This window comes from Chlorocebus sabaeus, chromosome 12 (assembly GCF_047675955.1).
Source record: "Chlorocebus sabaeus isolate Y175 chromosome 12, mChlSab1.0.hap1, whole genome shotgun sequence".
Lineage (NCBI taxonomy): Eukaryota > Metazoa > Chordata > Mammalia > Primates > Cercopithecidae > Chlorocebus > Chlorocebus sabaeus.
In genome coordinates this window covers 103,986,378-104,003,809 of record NC_132915.1, presented here as the reverse complement: position 1 = coordinate 104,003,809, position 17,432 = coordinate 103,986,378, and the positions used below count along the sequence as shown (strand labels likewise).

At 44.2% G+C, this 17,432-nt stretch overlaps 1 protein-coding gene across 5 annotated transcripts in view; it reads right to left on the bottom strand.

Moving 5' to 3' along the window:
* Window positions 1-17,432, bottom strand: part of SPTAN1 (spectrin alpha, non-erythrocytic 1) — an 83,227-nt gene that overhangs the window by 61,398 nt on the left and 4,397 nt on the right. For all 5 annotated transcript variants that reach the window (XM_008006036.3, XM_008006039.3, XM_008006038.3 and 2 more), the window contains exons 2-4: window positions 8,248-8,487; window positions 6,315-6,440; window positions 294-434 (exon numbers count right to left, since the gene is read on the bottom strand). In XM_008006036.3, coding sequence (XP_008004227.3) covers window positions 294-434; window positions 6,315-6,440; window positions 8,248-8,484 — 504 coding nt within the window. In that variant the 5' untranslated portion in view covers window positions 8,485-8,487. The remainder of the gene's footprint in view (window positions 1-293; window positions 435-6,314; window positions 6,441-8,247; window positions 8,488-17,432) is intronic.

Here is a 17,432-nt window from a genome sequence, read left to right as displayed (position 1 = left end):
GAGCCATGTTAGCTTTAATGGATACGGTTTTCTCTGTGGTTTGTGATTTTAGTTCCTCCCACAGAAAGTTAACAGGTTGAGCTCCTAGCATTTCTGTCTCAGCGACTCCAGGCTTCAGAGTTACAGAATAGCACACACAACCAGAGAGCAGCTGGAGAGACAGCAATCCCACTTCCACCCTTTCCCTTAAAATGGCCGTATCTGTGCTAACACTGGGTCTCGCTACAGATCACGGAGGAGTCTCTTCCCTTTCTTTGAGTAAGGCTTAGTAAACCTTTCTTCTCAAAACGTACCTTGTCATTGATCCAGTCCATCACGTCCTCACATTCCCGTAAGTACTGCACCAACTTCTGGGCCTGCAGCAGTTTGATTCCTTTCTCTCGCATCTTCTCCAGAAGTAATTCCCACTGGCGGTGCAGCTCCATCAAACGGGTCTGAAAGTTTCAAATCAGAGTTTTAATCAGATCACAAGTGACTCTGTGGGATCTGGCTCTGACAAGTTAGAGACTTTATGGAGCTCTGAATAAAAATATTTTTAAAAGAGAATCTCTAAACTGAGAGGAAACAGTAAATTTAACTGGGAGTAGGGAAAAGTCCACAGTTCAGAGTGGTTTGGTGGTCTTCAAGTTACAAGTAAGTAGATTTACTCTAGTTTACATCAGGAAAATCATTATCATTTATATTATTAATAATATCTTTATATTTCATTTATTATATTTATGATATATTTATATTGTAAAGTTATATATATTTTAGTCTTATATAGTAGTTAATAGGTACACAATTGATACTATTAATAATTATTATTAAATTTTTAGAGTGGAATTCCTAATCCAGAAGACTACTGGGAAGGAAAAATGAGGAATTAATGTGTAAATTGAGCTGAAATTACTGAAGGATGTATTCCAAATTCATGGAGATAAAGGAAAAAAAACAAAAGAAGAGGTCCTATAGGCATCATCAATGTAAAAATTATGAGGTGCAACAGGAAAATCTTGTTATAAAAGTAGAAAAGGGGAGGCTGGGCGCAGTGGCTCACGCCTGTCATCCTAGCACTTTGGGAGGCTGAGGCGGGTGGATCACGAGGTCAGGAGCTCGAGACCAGCCTGGCCAGCATGGTGAAACCCCGTCTCTACTAAAAGTACAAAAATGAGCCGGGTGTGGTGGCGCGCACCTGTAATCCCAGCTACTCGGAAGGCTGAGGCAGGAGAATCACTTGACCCCAGGGAGGTAGAGCTTGCAGTGAGCAGTGATTGCGCCACTGCACTCCAGTCTGGGTGACAGAGTGAGACTCCATCTCAAAAAAAAAGTAGAAAAGGGCTGGGTGCAGTGGCTCACTCCTGTAATCCCAGCACTTTGGAAGGCTGAGGTGGGCAGATGACGAGGTCAGGAGTTCGAGACCAGCCTGGCCAACATGGTGAAACCTCTACTAAAGTCTCTACTAAAAATACACAAATTAGCCGGGCGTGGTGGCACACACCTGTAATCCCAGCTACTTGGGAGGCTGAGGCAGAATTGCTTGAATCTGGGAGGTGGAGGTTGCAGTGAGCCAAGATTGTGCCATTGCACTCCAGCTCTGGGCGACAGAGCAAGAATCCATCTCGGGGGGGGGAAAAAAAGGTAGAAAAGATGGGGTCCTGAAAAGTCATCAGCTATCAAAAAGGATTCCTGATAGAAAAAATTTTGAACCTTCTGTGAAAAGACAGTTTGCAGTACATCTCAAGTGAGGTTTATTTCAAACTTCACCCAAGTGGCAGCCACAGGGTCAAACATACTCAGTTCCCAGCATCTTTGGGTTCTCATAACACAGGCCCAGTAAGGACTTATCAAGCATTGGAGGAAACTGGTAATCAATTCAAGAATAGATGATGCATTCTGGTATTCCAATCCAACCTCAATGCCTTGATTATGCCTACCCAAGATACTGGGAGTTTCTGTAAAACACTGACAGACATAAGTAAAACAAACAAAGAGATTTAAACACTAACAGAAAAGAAGTCTGGGATCCACCCATGATTGAGATGTCACTCCTAGCAAAATGAAAACTTGAAAACCATGGGACAGTCAACATGGGTGGATTCTCTTAGAAACAAGTATGAATGTTTTACTTGAAAGGAGAAAGCAGCAGAGGAATACATGCTCACACAATTCACTTCCACTACTGTTGGTAAAACTGTGATCCCACCACTGAGAAAGAAGTGAAAGGCACTCCAAAGCAAGGGGGCAAAGGCAACCGACAGCAAGTCAATACTCCACCTACTCGGATGTGGGACCCGATGTGGGTGGCGGTGACTATGGGGCGCCACGCTGTCCGGTATGGTGTGAAAGTCTAAACCAGTGACAGACAGGTTATCCAGGACACAGACATGCCCTCACACGTCACCCACCTTCCTCTGCTACCACTGCCTGCCAAACTAAGGTACTGAGTTAGGGGACCAAATAAATGACCAAGCCAAGATCACCACAGTAACTGTGAGCATGAAAATAAAGATGAAATGAGAGCTCCTGCTCAAATTAAAAATGAGGCCACAGAAGACTAGAGAAAATCCTCTCACATTCAAGTCAACTGTCCATCTCACATATTTCATTTTTACACCCTCAAGGAAAGAACTAAGACAAGGCCTGTCCCAGTACTGGAACCATTTTCCCATTGCTGATGTGTCTGATCTTGTAAATACTGCAGGTAAGAGAGAGTCCGGCTTCACAGCCTTACTATTATTTGAGAGTGTGAGTGGGCAGGGAGGCAGGTGCGCTTCATAAACATGTGGAAAGCTGATGGGGTGGAGAAGCAAGCCTGGTTCTGACTCAGGTGGATTTCTCAATAGGGACATAAGCAAGCAACAGGAGCCTTCAGAGAAGTAGATGGTGGAAACATTAAGCAAAGAAGACAGGAATGAAGTACAGGTTGGAAAAACAAAGCACATAGGCTGGGTGCAGTCGCTCACACTTGTAATCCCAGCACTTTGGGAGGCCGAGGCAGGTGGACTGCTTGAGCTCCGGAGTTCAAGACCAGCCTGGGCAACATGGCAAGACCCCTATCTCTACTAAAAATACAAAAAAAAAGCTCAGCACGGTGGTGCATTCCTGTGGTCCCAGCTACTCGGGAGGCTGAGGTGGGTGAACCGCTTGAGCCTGAGGGAAGGAGGTTGCAGCTAGCTGAGATTGTGCCACTGCACTCCAGCTTGGGTGACAGAGCAAGACCCTGTCTAAAAAAATAGTAATAATAATAAATTAAAATTAAAAAAAATAGTGATGACTGGACAAAGAAGGGGATAGAGGAAATTCCAGTTCAGTCGTCTATCAACTGTATGACTTTGGGCAAGTTACTGAAATTCTCTGAGACTCAGTTTCTACTCTCACATAATAGGGAAATAATGGCCACTTTGCACACTTACTGTGAAGATTAGAGGTTAACAAAATATCTATACATAAATAGCTCCTAATACCTACTCAACAAACTATATTTAATAAGTTTTTTACAATTACTTTTTTTTTTTTTTTTTTTTTTTTACTTTTTTCAGACAGAGTTTCATTCTTGTTGCCCAAGCCAGAGTGCAATGGCTGGATCTCAGCTCATTGCAACCTCTGCCTCTTGGGTTCAAGCGATTCTCGTGCTTCAGCCTCCCAAGTAGCTGGGATTACTGGCACACACCACCAAACCCGGCTAATTTTTTCTATTTTTAGTAGAAACAGGTTTTTACGGCTGGGCGCGGTGGCTCAAGCCTGTAATCCCAGCGCTTTGGGAGGCCGAGGCGGGTGGATCACGAGGTCAGGAGATCGAGACCATCCTGGCTAACATGGTGAAACCCCGTCTCTACTAAAAAATACAAAAAACTAGCCGGGCGAGGTGGTGGGCGCCTGTAGTCCCAGCTACTGGGAGGCTGAGGCCGGAGAATGGCGTAAACCAGGGAGGCGGAGCTTGCAGTGAGCTGAGATCCGGCCACTGCACTCCAGCCTGGGTGACACAGCGAGACTCCGTCTCAAAAAAAAAAAAAAAAAAAAAAAAGAAACAGGTTTTTACCATGTTAGCCAGGCTGGTCTCAAACTCCTGACCTCAGATGATTTGCCCATCTCAGCCTCCCAAAGTGCTGGGATTACAGGTATGAGCCACACTGTGCCAGGCCTTTTTTTTTTTTTGCCCCAGGCAGTCTTGCTCTGTTGCCTAGGCTGAAGTCCAGTGGTGCAATCATGGCTCACTGTAGCCTTGACCTCCCAGGCTCAAGTGATCCTCCCACCTCAACCTCCCCAGCAGCTGGGACTACAGGTGTGCACCACCACGCCCCGCTAATTTTTTAATTTTTTTGTAGAGACGAGGTCTCACTATGTTGCACAGGCTGGTTTTGAACTCCTGAGCTCAAGTGAGCCTCTTGCCTCAGCCTTCGCCTCCCAAAGTTCTGGGATTACAGGTGTGAGCCACCACGCCTGGCCAGTTAACAGTATTGTTAATGTTGCTTTAATAAGCTGTCTAGGCCAGGCGTGGTGGCTCACGACTGTTATCCCAGCACTTTGGGAGGCCAAGGCGGGCAGATCACCCGAGGTCGGGAGTTCGAGACCAGCTTGATCAATATGGAGAAACCCCATCTCTACTAAAAATACAAAATTAGCTGGCTGTGGTGGCACAGCACATGCCTGTAATCCTAGTTACTCAGAAGGCTGAGGCAGGAGAATCACTTGAAACTGGGAGGGGGAGGTTGCAGTGAGCCAGGATCACGCCATTGCACTCCAGCCTGGGTAAGAAGAACAAAACACCATCTCAAAAAAATTTAAAAAATAATAATAATAATAAATCATCTGGGCTGGGCATGATGGCTCATACCTGTAATCCCAGCACTTCGGGAGGCCGAGGCGGGCAGATCACCTGAGGTCAGAAGTTCAAGACCAACCTGCTCAACATGGTGAAACCCCATCTCTACTAAATAAACAAAAATTAGCCGGATATGGTGGTAGGTACCCGTAATCCCAGCTACTTGGGAGACTGAAGCAGGAGAATCGCTTGAACCTGGGAGGCAGAGGTTGCATTGAGCTGAGATCTTGCCATTCTGCTGCCTCACTCACTCTGGGAAAACAACTTCTATCCCTGGATAGAATAATAAGACATACTGATCTCATTTACTCTAAGACTGTATATAAAATAGTGGGAAGATGGGCAGATAAATATCTGTATTTAATTGCAGACACATATTACATTGCCCAAATGGGTTAAATGTTATTAAATGTCATATGATATTTGGAATTCACTTTTATTTCCTATTTACAGTCATCATTATTAGTAATAGTTAATAATTATTCATCATACATCTTAGGGCTAATTGTAAGTCCTTAATATGAGACTGCAGAGTATTGCCAAGCAAACGTGAGAAAACAAATATTTATTGTTGAAAATGAGTAGACTGGATCCTCAGTGAAAGAATCCTCCACACAGTTATCAAGGAAGAGTGGGGGACAAAACAGTTCTAGCTGGGGCTTAAGGGTACAGCTTTCATTTACATCTTCAGGACTGCTTTGACAGGTAAAATACTAGAAAAGGGTGGGCCTCAAGCAATGTGGCTTTGGATGACAAAGAACCAAAAAGAACACACAGCTAGACATGATGTGTATCAAAGATAGATAAGTGCATCCACTTATAAGAAACTCAATGTGCACACCTCACTGTCAAGAGGTTTGTTTTCCCTTAATATCTTCATACTAGAAATGTGAAACGAAGCAGAGAAACATCAATTACTACCTCAGCCCCAATAAACTGTCACTAAAATCAGCCAGACCAAAGAGTTCGAGAACTCCTGCCTCAAAGTCAGTCCCATCACCACGGTCGTTGACCAATAGGTGCCACAAATCGTTCCTTAGAGCTGGAGCTTTAACAGGCTTGCTGCCTAGACCTCAGTAAACCCCTCCCAGGGCAAGCCGAGATTCAAGACAACAAGCTTTCCCACAGATAACCTTCTTTATAGTGTCTGTGACTGTTTCTATTTATCTTTGCATTTGAGTCCTTAAATTTGCCAGTTTCACTAATATGCTCTCCCATCTCATTGCCATTTACAAATGTTAAATTTACAGTTTTCTTTAAAGTATAATCACATTCTAGTCTGCTCTACAAAAGGAATATTAATTTTCTCACTGAGTATACAAATCCTTGCTTATATTCATGTTGTCATATTACAAAGGCAGGATTTGGGTAACTTCTTAAGGAGACTTCATAAATTCTTTTAAAAGCTGGAAAAGTCTATCTTTTTGGGAACCCAAACTGACATGTATGCATGAATCTACAATGCTCCACCCAGATGAAACCGGCCACACCACAAGCTACTCATACTCACCCGTATGGTTTCAGATGCAAAATGCCCTTCTGAGATCATCAGGTTTCCAGTTTCATCCAGCTTAACAATGGCTCCTGAATTGGCCTGCACTTCAGCTTCAAAGGCTTGATGCTTCTGAAGCTTTCCCTGTTGGTGGACCTTGAAGTGAGCCTCAGATGCAACCACACAGCATCAGCATTTTGTACCCCCCTGTTCCTTCCCTCCTCAATCCTGCTCCCTCTAGTTAGGGACACATCATTTGGCACCTCACCTATTCTCTACCTGCTCAATTCCTCAAATACTGACTGCATTTCTCCTGGCCCTCTGAAAGCCTGGCCAGTGAGGGCCATCAATGGTCCTCACTGGTCGTTAAGAACTAACATTGTCAGTGGAAGATGCTACAAAATATCCTATTAATAATTTTTTTTTTTTTTTTTTTTGGCTATCAGAAAATGAGCCTTTATGTGAACATCTGGTCCCTGCTAGAAATACAGAACTAATACTAACAGTTTTCTCAACATTCAGTGTGTACTCTTGAAAAATCCATCCATATTCACTCACACATGAGACTGACTTTCACTTGCTTTAGAGGCCAGACTCTTTGACCCCGCCTACACTCCATTTCTCAATACCTCTTTTTCATCAAATACTAAGATGGGAAGGGGCCTGCCAGGCAGGGATTGTACCTAAAGCAGTGTTCTTCATTCTCTTCTTAGGTTAGTCAATTTTTTATAGTTAAAAAATCCATGGGCCCAACTACTGTTCTACTTGCTACCAAAACAATTTTCTTTAAAAATCTTTCACCAAAATAAGTAAGAAGAAAGGCTTTCCCTTTTTACAAAAAAAGTTCTGGCTGGGCACGGTGGCTCACACCTGTAAATCCCAGCACTTTGGGAGGCTGAGGCGGGTGGATCACCTGAGGTCAGGAGTTTGAGACCAGCCTGGCAAACATGATGAAATCCTGTTTCTACTAAGGATACAAAAAATTAGCCGGGCGTGGTGGCACATGCCTACAATCCCAGCTACTCGGGAGGCTGAGGCAGGAGAATCGCTTGAATCTGGGAGGCAGAGGTTGCAGTGAGCTGAGACTGTACCATTGCACTCCAGCTTGGGCAACAAGAGCAAAATTCCGTCTCAAAAAAAAAAAAAAAAAGTTTTAAATATATAATTTACATACCATAAGATTCACGCTTTGCTTTTGATAAGATTTACCAAGTCTCTGAAAGGGACTCAAAAATGTAAGTATTTATTTTTTTGATATCTGACTCCAGAATAACTATAAATTTTTGCCAGCAACAACACTGTTATGCCTTTCTCAAAAACTCATTCCAGGCCAGGTGCAGTGGATCATGCCTGTAATCCCAGCACTTTGGGAGGCCAAGGTGGGCAGATCACCTGAGGTCAGGAGTTCAAGACCAGCCTGGCCAACATGACGAAACCCTATCTCTACTATAAATATAAAAATTAGCTGGGTAAGGTGGCAGGCACCTGTAATCCCAGCTACTTGGGAGGCTGAGGCTGGAGAATCACTTGAACCTGGGAGGTGGAGGTTGCAGTGAGCCGAGATCATATCATTGCACTCCAGTCTGGGCAACGTGAGTGAAACTCCATCTCAAAAAACAAAAACAAAAACAAAAACAAAACAAAACAAAAACCTCATTCCAAGAGATTAACCCAGAACTTCCCCAAAAAATGTTTAAAGATCACCAGTAGTATCAAGGCAGAGGTTTGAGAACCATCAGTCTAAAGCATTCAGAAAAGACAATTAATACCTGTAAGATTCCACATTCACCCTCACTAATACAATACGGGAAAACTGAGTTTGTCCTTCCTTATTATATTCTTCTTGTCCAATCTTTCAAGGTCATAATTAAGTAACTTTCCTTGTCTGATTTTTGGGTAAGAACATTTGGGCTCTTGAATTTTGGCAGGAATCCCAGGAGATCAGACGTACCTGCAAGTTAGTTGGGTCTTTATAATTCTCATCAGACGCAATCTGAAGTTTTTCCTGTATCCATTTCTCCAGTTCTTCAGCATCTCTTTGAAAGAACTGAAATCGATAGGAATCTTCCAACTTCTGACGCCTAAGGGTTGAGAGTTCCTTGAAGCGGTGGTATCGGTCTAGGACCTGCTGCCGCCTCTCCTGGATGTCCTCTGCTGTTTCCAGCACTTTGACCCCACTTGGGTCCATTTTCTGAAATGACAAAATGCCCTGAGGTAAGTACCAATAGGCACCAAAAGAGATAAAAAGAAATTAGCCTCTCTGAAGGAAAGAAAAAATTATCACGTAAACCCAGCAGACAAATGAATTGAGAAGACAGCTCCTTCTTAGGAACAATGAAGCCCAGACCTTATTCCTTTATTAAAAATGGCCATCCATTCCCCTGCAACATCTACCTACATAGGGCCCTCAGAAGATGCCTAACCCACACATGGCAAGGAAACCAAGTGAAAACTATGAATGGGAGAACTATGGTTTGTGCTGTCAATTCTACAAAGGATTCAAGGATTCAGAGGAAACAGCAACTGTGGTATTCAAATAATTATTGATAAGTCCATTCAGAATTCCTTTCAGGCAGGGCGTGTGGTGGTTCATGCTTGTAATCCCAACACTTTGGGAGGCCAAAGCGGCAGACTGCTTGACTCCAGGAGTTCAAGAGCAGCCTGGGCAACAAGGTGAAACACCATCTCTACTAAAAATACAAAAAAAAAGCTGGGCATGGTGGTGTGTGCCTATGGTACCAGCTACTCAGGAGGCTACGGCAGGAGGATCCCCTGAGCCCAGGAGTTCAAGACTGCAGCAGACCATCATTGCACCACTGCACTCCGGGCTGGGTAACAAAACAAAACAAAAACCGAAAACAAAGAATATGCCATTTTATCCTCTAACTAATTAAGGAACACAGAAGGAAATATAGATTAATGCCAAAAAGCTTCCGAATTTGTCAGTAACATGTGACCTCACACTAGCCACCTTCCCTCTCCATGCCTCAATTTCCTACAGTGACTAAAATGTCAGGAAAAACGACATGGTCTCAAGTCTCTTCGAACTTTAAAATTACAGTCTATAGAGAAGTGTCCGGGTTCAGTAAGGAAGCAGAACAGATAAGCCTGCTGGTCCCTTCCAGCTATTGTTCTACAATGTATAAAAGGTATAAAATTGTTACCCTGGAAACATCTGAGAGTTCTTTCCTTTATCTTGTTGCCTATCCCAAGACAGAAATAAAAGGGTGAGTTGGCTAAGAGTTAGGAATGAAACCTGTCAAGAGTGCTGCCCCATATCCACCTAGCAGGTAAACAGCAAGAGATGGCTGAGGTCAGAGTTTCCAGCTAGTGCCCCAGCTCTGTAGGGATACAAGCAGTTCTCATTGGTGGTAGGAAGGCACTGTCTGTGCCTGATCAGCTCTGAAGACTGCCTTTCTAAGAGACCGTCTTCCTGGAGAAGTGTAGATGAGCTGATTTTAGTCATATCACCATTCCTTTAAATTATTCTCGGCCGGGCGCGGTGGCTCAAGCCTGTAATCCCAGCACTTTGGGAGGCCGAGACAGGCGGATCATGAGGTCAGGAGATTGAGACCATCTTGGCTAACACGGTGAAACCCCGTCTCTACGAAAAAATACAAAAAATTAGCCGGGCACGGTGGCGGGCACCTGTAGTCCCAGCTACACGGGAGGCTGAGGCAGGAGAATGGCATGAACCCGGGAGGCAGAGCTTGCAGTGAGTGGAGATCGTGCCACTGCACTCCAGCCTGGGCGACAGAGCGAGACTCCATCTCAAAAATAAATAAATAAAAATAAATTATTCTCTACATATCAACTGTGTATTTTTGTTGTATTATTGTTTTTCCACGGTCCAAAATTTTTTATACTCTAAAAGGAGACATTCTTCACCATGCCACTCCCAAACCTTTCATGGCTCCTTTCTTTTTTTTTTTTTGTTTGAGACGGCATCTCGCTCAGTCACCAGGCTGGAGTGCAATGGCATCATCTCGGCTCACTGCCCTCTGCCTTCAGGGTTCAAGTAATTCTCCTGCCTCAGCCTCCCAAGTAGCTGGGACTACAGGCCCGCACCACCATGGCCGGCTAATTTTTGTATTTTTAGTAGAGATGGGGTTTCACCATGTTGGCCAGGCTGGTCTCGATCTCTTGACCCATCTGCCCGCCTCGGCCTCCTAAAGGGCTGGGATTACAGGCGTGAGCCACCGCGCCCAACCTATGGCTTCCTTCTGACAGAGGAAAGAACTCACCTCTTGAGCAGGACCTTCACAATCTGGCCCAACACGCCTGCCTGGTATTATCTCTTACCCATGCCCCCTACCCTTGTGGCGGACAGAAGTATTCTTTCTGCTCTAAAATGTGTAATTCCCTTTAAAACCCCAAGCATGTGCACACGCTTCCTTTGTCTAGAATATTCTATGACTCTTCTTTGCCTAGATAGCGCTTATTTATTTATATCTCAACACCCAGCTGAAATGGGTAAACTGCAGGATCCTGACTCTTTACTAAACTGTAACCAATGTTCCTGCCTTCCCTCCTTCTCAGATGTAATCACTTTTCTCTTCAAATTTGCAAAGCACTTGTACATATATCCTAAGGCATGATTACACCGAGCAACCTAATCTTTGTATCCCTGATATTTATTTATTTATTTATTTATTTTTGAGATAGGGCCTTACTTTGCTGCCCAGGATGGAGTGCAATCACGGGTCACTGCAACCTCAACCTCCCCAGTTCAAGTGATCCTTCCACCTCAGCCTCCCAAGTAGCTGAGACTACGGGTGCACACCACCATGACTGGTTAATTTTTTTTGAGACAGACTCTTGCTCTGTCTCCCAGGTTAGAGTGCAGTGGCACGATCTTGGCTCATTGCAACCTCCACCTCCCAGGTTCAAGCAATTCTCCTGCCTCAGTCTACCAAGTAGCTCGGATTACAGGCGCCCATCATGGTGACTGGTTAATTTTTGTATTTTTAGTAGAGACAGGATTTCATTATGTTGGCCAGGCTGGTCTTGAACTCCTGACTTCGTGATCCACCCGCCCTGGCCTCCCAAAGTGCTGGGATTACAAGCGTGAGCCACCATGCACAGTCATGACTGGCTAATTTTTAAATTTTTTTTGTAGAGACAGGGTTTTGCTATGTTGCCTAGGACGGTCTTGAACTCCTGGGCTCAAATGATCCTCCCACCTCGGTCTTCCAAAGTGCTAAGATTATAGGTGTAAGCCACCATGTCCGGCCCTGAATCCCTGATTTCTAGCATACAGAGGTCATTAAGAAATGTTGGTTAAATAGGCCGGGCGCCATGGTTCACATCTGCAATCCCAGCACTTTGGGAGGCTGAGGTGGGCAGACTGCTTGAGCCCAGAAATTCGAGAACAGCCTAGGTAATATGGCTAAACCCTGACTCTTAAAAAAAACTATCCAGGCATGGTGGCAGGTGCTGTAGTCGCACCACTGTACTCCAGCCTGGGTGACAGAATGAGACCCTGTCTTCAAAAAAAAAAAAAAAAAAGAAAAGAAATGTTGGTTGAATAAATGATCAAGTCCATGCTGAGTGTTGCAGCTGCTGTGCAGCAGCAGACCTGAATTCCTTTGTAAGGGGGAGGGAGAGAGCTCCATAATGAATCTTTCAGTTCCCATACTGTAAAATTGGAATTCTATCCAGTTAAGTGCTAGATTCATGACAAGAATGGCAAATAAAGAATGTGCTGACTAAAGCTACACAACTAGGTGTCAACCTAATGACTAAATCGGAATTACCAATCTTGGATTGACCACATGGCAGTATACTCTGAGAAAGTGGCTGGTTTTTATTTTTTTGTTTGTTTTTTAGGCAGGGTCTCACTCTGTTGCCCAGGCTGGAGTGCAGTGATACAATCTTGGCTCACTACAACCTTGCCTCTTAGGCTCCAGTGATCCTCCCATCTCAGCCTCCTAAGTAGCTAGGGCTACAGGCGGGTGCCACCACACCTGGATAATTTTTATATTTTTTGTACAAACGAGGTTACACCACGTTGCCCAGGCTAGTCTCGAACTCCTGGACTCAAGTGATCCACCCGCCTCAGTCTCCCAAAGTGCTGGGATTACAGCTGTGAGCCACTGCACTGGCCTATTTTCTACTCTTAAAACAGACGTCAAGTCCTTAAAACTAAAAACTGGGGGTGACCTTGAAAAGCTTAATGTCTGCTCAGAGCGTTTCTGTAATAATATTTAATGATAACAGGCAGTTCTAGTCTACACTGCTGCCCTAAGTCTGTCAGCCTATTTTGGAGAAGGCTGATTTCCAATGAGGATCCTGACAAGGATCACTATCATCACACTTACTAGAAGGTAAACATGACTTCACTCAGTCACCTTCCAGTTGTCTCCTCCAGCTGTATCTCACATCAAACTCCCTCACCAACCCCAATTACAGGCCCTGGACAGGGTCCATTTGAAAGCTCAAAAAGTTCCCTTTCTCAGGAGTGCGCTCTTCTCTCCCACTCCCAACCCTACCATCTAATATCATACAGATCTCGGCTGGGCGCAGTGGCTAACGCCTGTAATCCTAGCACTTTGGGAAGCCGAGGCAGGTGGATCACAAGGTCAGGAGCTTGAGACCAGCCTGGCCAACATGGTGAAACCATATCTCTACTAAAAATACAAAAATTAGCCAGGTGTGGTAGCATGCGCCTGTAGTCCCAGCTACTTGGGGCTGAGGCAGAAGAATCACTTGAACTCGGGAAGCGGAGGTTGTGATGAGCCAAGATCGCGCCACTGCACTCCAGCCTGTCAAAAAAATAAAATATATAAAAAACAAATCATATAGATCTCTCAGAGTCCAAAGCAAATGTCTTGTCCTCTACGAAGTCTTTCTGAATCAGAAGTCTCCACTCCCTGACCACCCACCCCTATCATTTATCTTACAACACTGCCACATTCTGCCATGAAATTATTGTGTTCTCCCTACCACATTCATAAGTTCTTTAAGGAACAATAAAGAAGATCATATTTTACTCCTACTGTCCGGGCGCAGAACTCAGGACTTGGCACATATTATAGATCCAATTATATTCAGAGCTTGGAAATAAACTGCCATCGTTTTATAATTAAGTAGTCGGGAGACAGGTAATCTAGCAAGCAAGCTGCAAAGCCCAGGGTGACCTGGGATCCTCTGGTTCCCAGAATATGGCACACTAGAACCAGTGATTCTTAACATGATTAGAGTTGACATACTCTTTTTTCCCACCTCGCCTGGCTAATTTTTTGTATTTTTAGTAGAGATGGGGTTTCACCGTATTAGCCAGGATGGTCTCAATCTCTTGACCTCGTGATCCGCCCACCTTGGCCTCCCAAAAAGCTGGGATTACAGGCATGAGCCACCCCACCGGGCCTTTTTTTTTTTTTTTTTTTGAGATGGAGTTTCACTCTGTCACCAGGCTGGAGTGCAATGGCATGATCTCAGCTCACTGCAACCTCCACCTCTAGGGTCAAGCGATTATCCTGCCTCAGTCTCCCGAGTAGCTGGGACTACAATTACACATGCTCAGCTAATTTTTGCGTGTCTTTTCTTTTTAGTAGAGACAGGCTTTCACTATGTTGGCCAGGATGATCTTGATCTCTTGACCTCGTGGTCCACCCGCCTCGGCCTCCCAAAGGGCTGGGATTACAGGCGTGAGTCACTGTGCTTGGCCAACATATTATTTATTGATGGCTGTTTGGTTATTTATTAGTTCCTTTCACTTTTTTTTTTTTTTTTTTTTTGGAGATAGAGTCTTACTCTGTCGCCCAGGCTGGAATGCAGTGATGCTAGCTGGGCTCATAGCGACATCCGCCTCCCAGGTTCAAGTGATTCTCCTGCCTCAGCCTCCCCAGTAGTTGGGATTACAGGCACCTGCCACCACGCCCGACTAATTTTTGTACTTTTGTAGAGACAGGTTTCACCATATTGGCCAGACTGGTCTCGAACTGACCTCAGGCGATCCACCCGCCTTGGCCTCCCAAAGTGCTGGGATTACAGATGTGAGCCACAGCGCCTGGCCTTCACTCCCTCTTTATTAGTTCCTTTTCATATCCCCACTTTGGAGTGAAAAAACAGTGAGGCAGACGTGGTGGCTTACACCTGTAATCCCAATACTTTGGGAGGCCGAGGAGGGCGGATCACCTGAGGTCAGGAGTTTGAGACTAGCCTGGCCAACATGGTAGAACTCTGTCTCTACTAAAAATACCAAAATTAGCTGGGTGTGATAGCACATGCCTGTAGTCCCATCTACTCAGGAGACTGGAGCTGGAGAATCGCTTGAGTCTGGGAGGCGGAGTTTGCAGTGAGCCGAGATCAAGCCCCTGCACTCCAGTCTGGGTGACAGAACTAGACTCGGTGTCAAAAAAAAAAAAAAAAAAAGGTGGGTGCCATGGCTTACACCTGTAATCCTACCACTTTGGGAGGCCGAAGGGGGTGGACTGCCTGAGCTCAGGAGTTCAAGACCAGCCTGAGCAACACGGTGGAACCCCATCTCTACTAAAAATACAAAAATTAGCCAAGCATAGTGGCACACGCCTGTAGTACCAGCTACTTGGGAGGCTGAGGCAGGAGAATTGCTTGAACCCGGGAGGCGGAGGTTGCAGTTAGCCAAGATCACGCCACTGCACTCTAGCCTGGGCGACGAAAAAGCAAGAGTCTGCCTCAGGAAAAAAAAAAAAAAAGTCAAAATTATTTAACACTGAGTCTTAGTAAACAATTAAGCTTAGACTCATTTATTTATATATTTCCTTTGTTCTCAACCCTCAGGAAACAGTTAAGATGGAAAAACATGGAGAAATTATGCGTCTAATTTGTTTGCTTACAAAATATTCTTGTAAAGAAATTTTCCAGGGAACGTATAGTTACACATGGAACACTAACGACACTGTACACGAGCTCCTGAAAGAGATGGAAGTCTCCAGGATTCGAGTGTATGGTGCTGTTCTGCCTCCTATCACAGGAGTCACTGCATTTCTGAAATTCTTTACCTGCTACGGAAATTAAGAAATCACATTTGGGAGCATCCCTTTATGATGAGAAGAAAATCTCCATCATAATATTGCAAAGGTTCCACCTGAGCAAGTCCCCCTGCTTGTGCCCAGCTTGCTGATTTGATCCTACCAATCCAGAGAGACAGTTCAGCAAGGCCCTGCTGAAATTAACCAACCTAAAAGGCCCTCTTTGTCACCCCAGTGAAGTAGAACAAGTCAATTCTATACCAAGTGCTTTGGTCAGGCAATAATGGACTTTTCTTTCCTGCAGCAGATCAGCTGACGTCAGTAGGTGGGAGGTCTGCCAAGCCACAACAGGCTGTCTCTGGGGAGCCTGGGTATCTGAAAGTCACCAACGTGCTCCCACTGCAGTCAGCATTCAGTATTTTCACTTGTGCAATTACAGGAGACACCAAAAAAGATTATGGGTTAGTAAGAGTTTCCCCCCTCTTAACCTGATAGGGCGCTGTCTCTTGTTTATCTACACGAGTTCCAGTTTCTTTTTGCTCCTAAAAGGGTCATTTCTGCAGACTATATTAAACACAGGAAAATTCTCATAAATATCATTAAGAATTCCTGCCATCCAAAGGTGCCACAACCTCTTACCGGAAACTGTCAGTTACTGAAATGTCAACTCTGCCTGGGCGTGCCACATTCCTTCCACAACTGAGGCTGCATGCTGCAAGCACCCCACCCCTTCCCTGGCATATGCAGCAGACTGATAAGGCCGACTTCACAGAGAATGTTCCAGGCTGTTCCCAGCCATATGGGATTAACGCCTTTTGAGAGCGCCAGAAAGGAAAAATCTGGGAAACGTGCCATTAAAAAACAAACTCCAATCTTACTAGCCTATCTATCAGTTCCACTAACTGCCTAAAAACCACAACAGAGACGACTTCCTAGGAATGCAATCAACTGACTGCTTATCTCAAAGGAGCGGGCTGTCTTTGATTTTGCCAATCAAGTCCGTTCACATGGAGACTGAAGGAGGGGAAATGAAGTGCTAAGTATATTCTCTACATGTTTAAGGACAACTTCCCATTTAAGGTAACTTAAAAAAAAAAGGTATGTATTTGCAAAATATTATTAGAGAAGACTGAAGACGTCGGCTATAAATGCTGCAATGCAGCAAACGTTAGCTGCATCATTCAGTAAGTAATGTGAATCTCAGGGGGATAAAACAGGAATTACAACCATGTCCTCTATTGTAATAAATAAAATGAACTTGTCAGCATTCTTACAATACTGCCAGATCTAAGAAGAAGAGTGGGGTCTAAAGATATGAATCTTGGTTAGAAATTTCTAATTTAATCCAAAGATAGAGCATGCTTCAGAATGATCCAAACACAAACTTATACACAATATCAACTGAAAATGGATTCCTACAAAAGAGATTAGACCTGAATATCTTTGTCTTCTTGATGAATGCCAAGAGACAGCTGTTTCAGGCAGTTCTCGGTATTTGGGGAATTTTCACTTCTCAGATAAAAATTTGGGGGTATTTGGGAGTATAAAAAATTGGGGGGTATTTATGGGATATATAGCTATATCCCCTTGTATAGGCAGAGGCAGTGGGTGGGAACCACACTGCGTTAAGCAATACAAAAGACTGCAGATACAAACATTTTCAAACCAAAGGTCAAATGCTTTGGACTCTGTAAACCTGGCACCTGCAGTGAATGGTTTAGGATGCCCTCATGCAGATCTTAGAAGAATTCAGCAAAGTTTCTCTACGGAATCCCAAAAGAGAGAAAAAAATCATAGCGAGACTGAAAAGAGTCTCTATTAAAAACAAAGCATTGGGATTGCCATTCTTTCAGCAAGCTGAATGTACTGGATGTAAGAGGCACTTGGAATACTACAAAATGAATTCTGATTCTCAGGCAGGACACCACTAGACATACAGTTTTGCAAGAAAGGGATTTTTAGGGACTAACAGGATGAACGGTCATTTGGTCATTTGGTTATGGAAAAATTCATAATCATCATCCAAAGCAAAAGGTCACAGAAATCATTCATCAGTTGTTTTTGTTGCTTAGTCAGAACCCAAATGTGCAGAACCGACAATGTCTTTTTTCTGTGGCTTAGGATGCCAGCCTATTACTAAATTTTAGATTTGCAAAGCAAGAGAACTATATCCATGGATGTG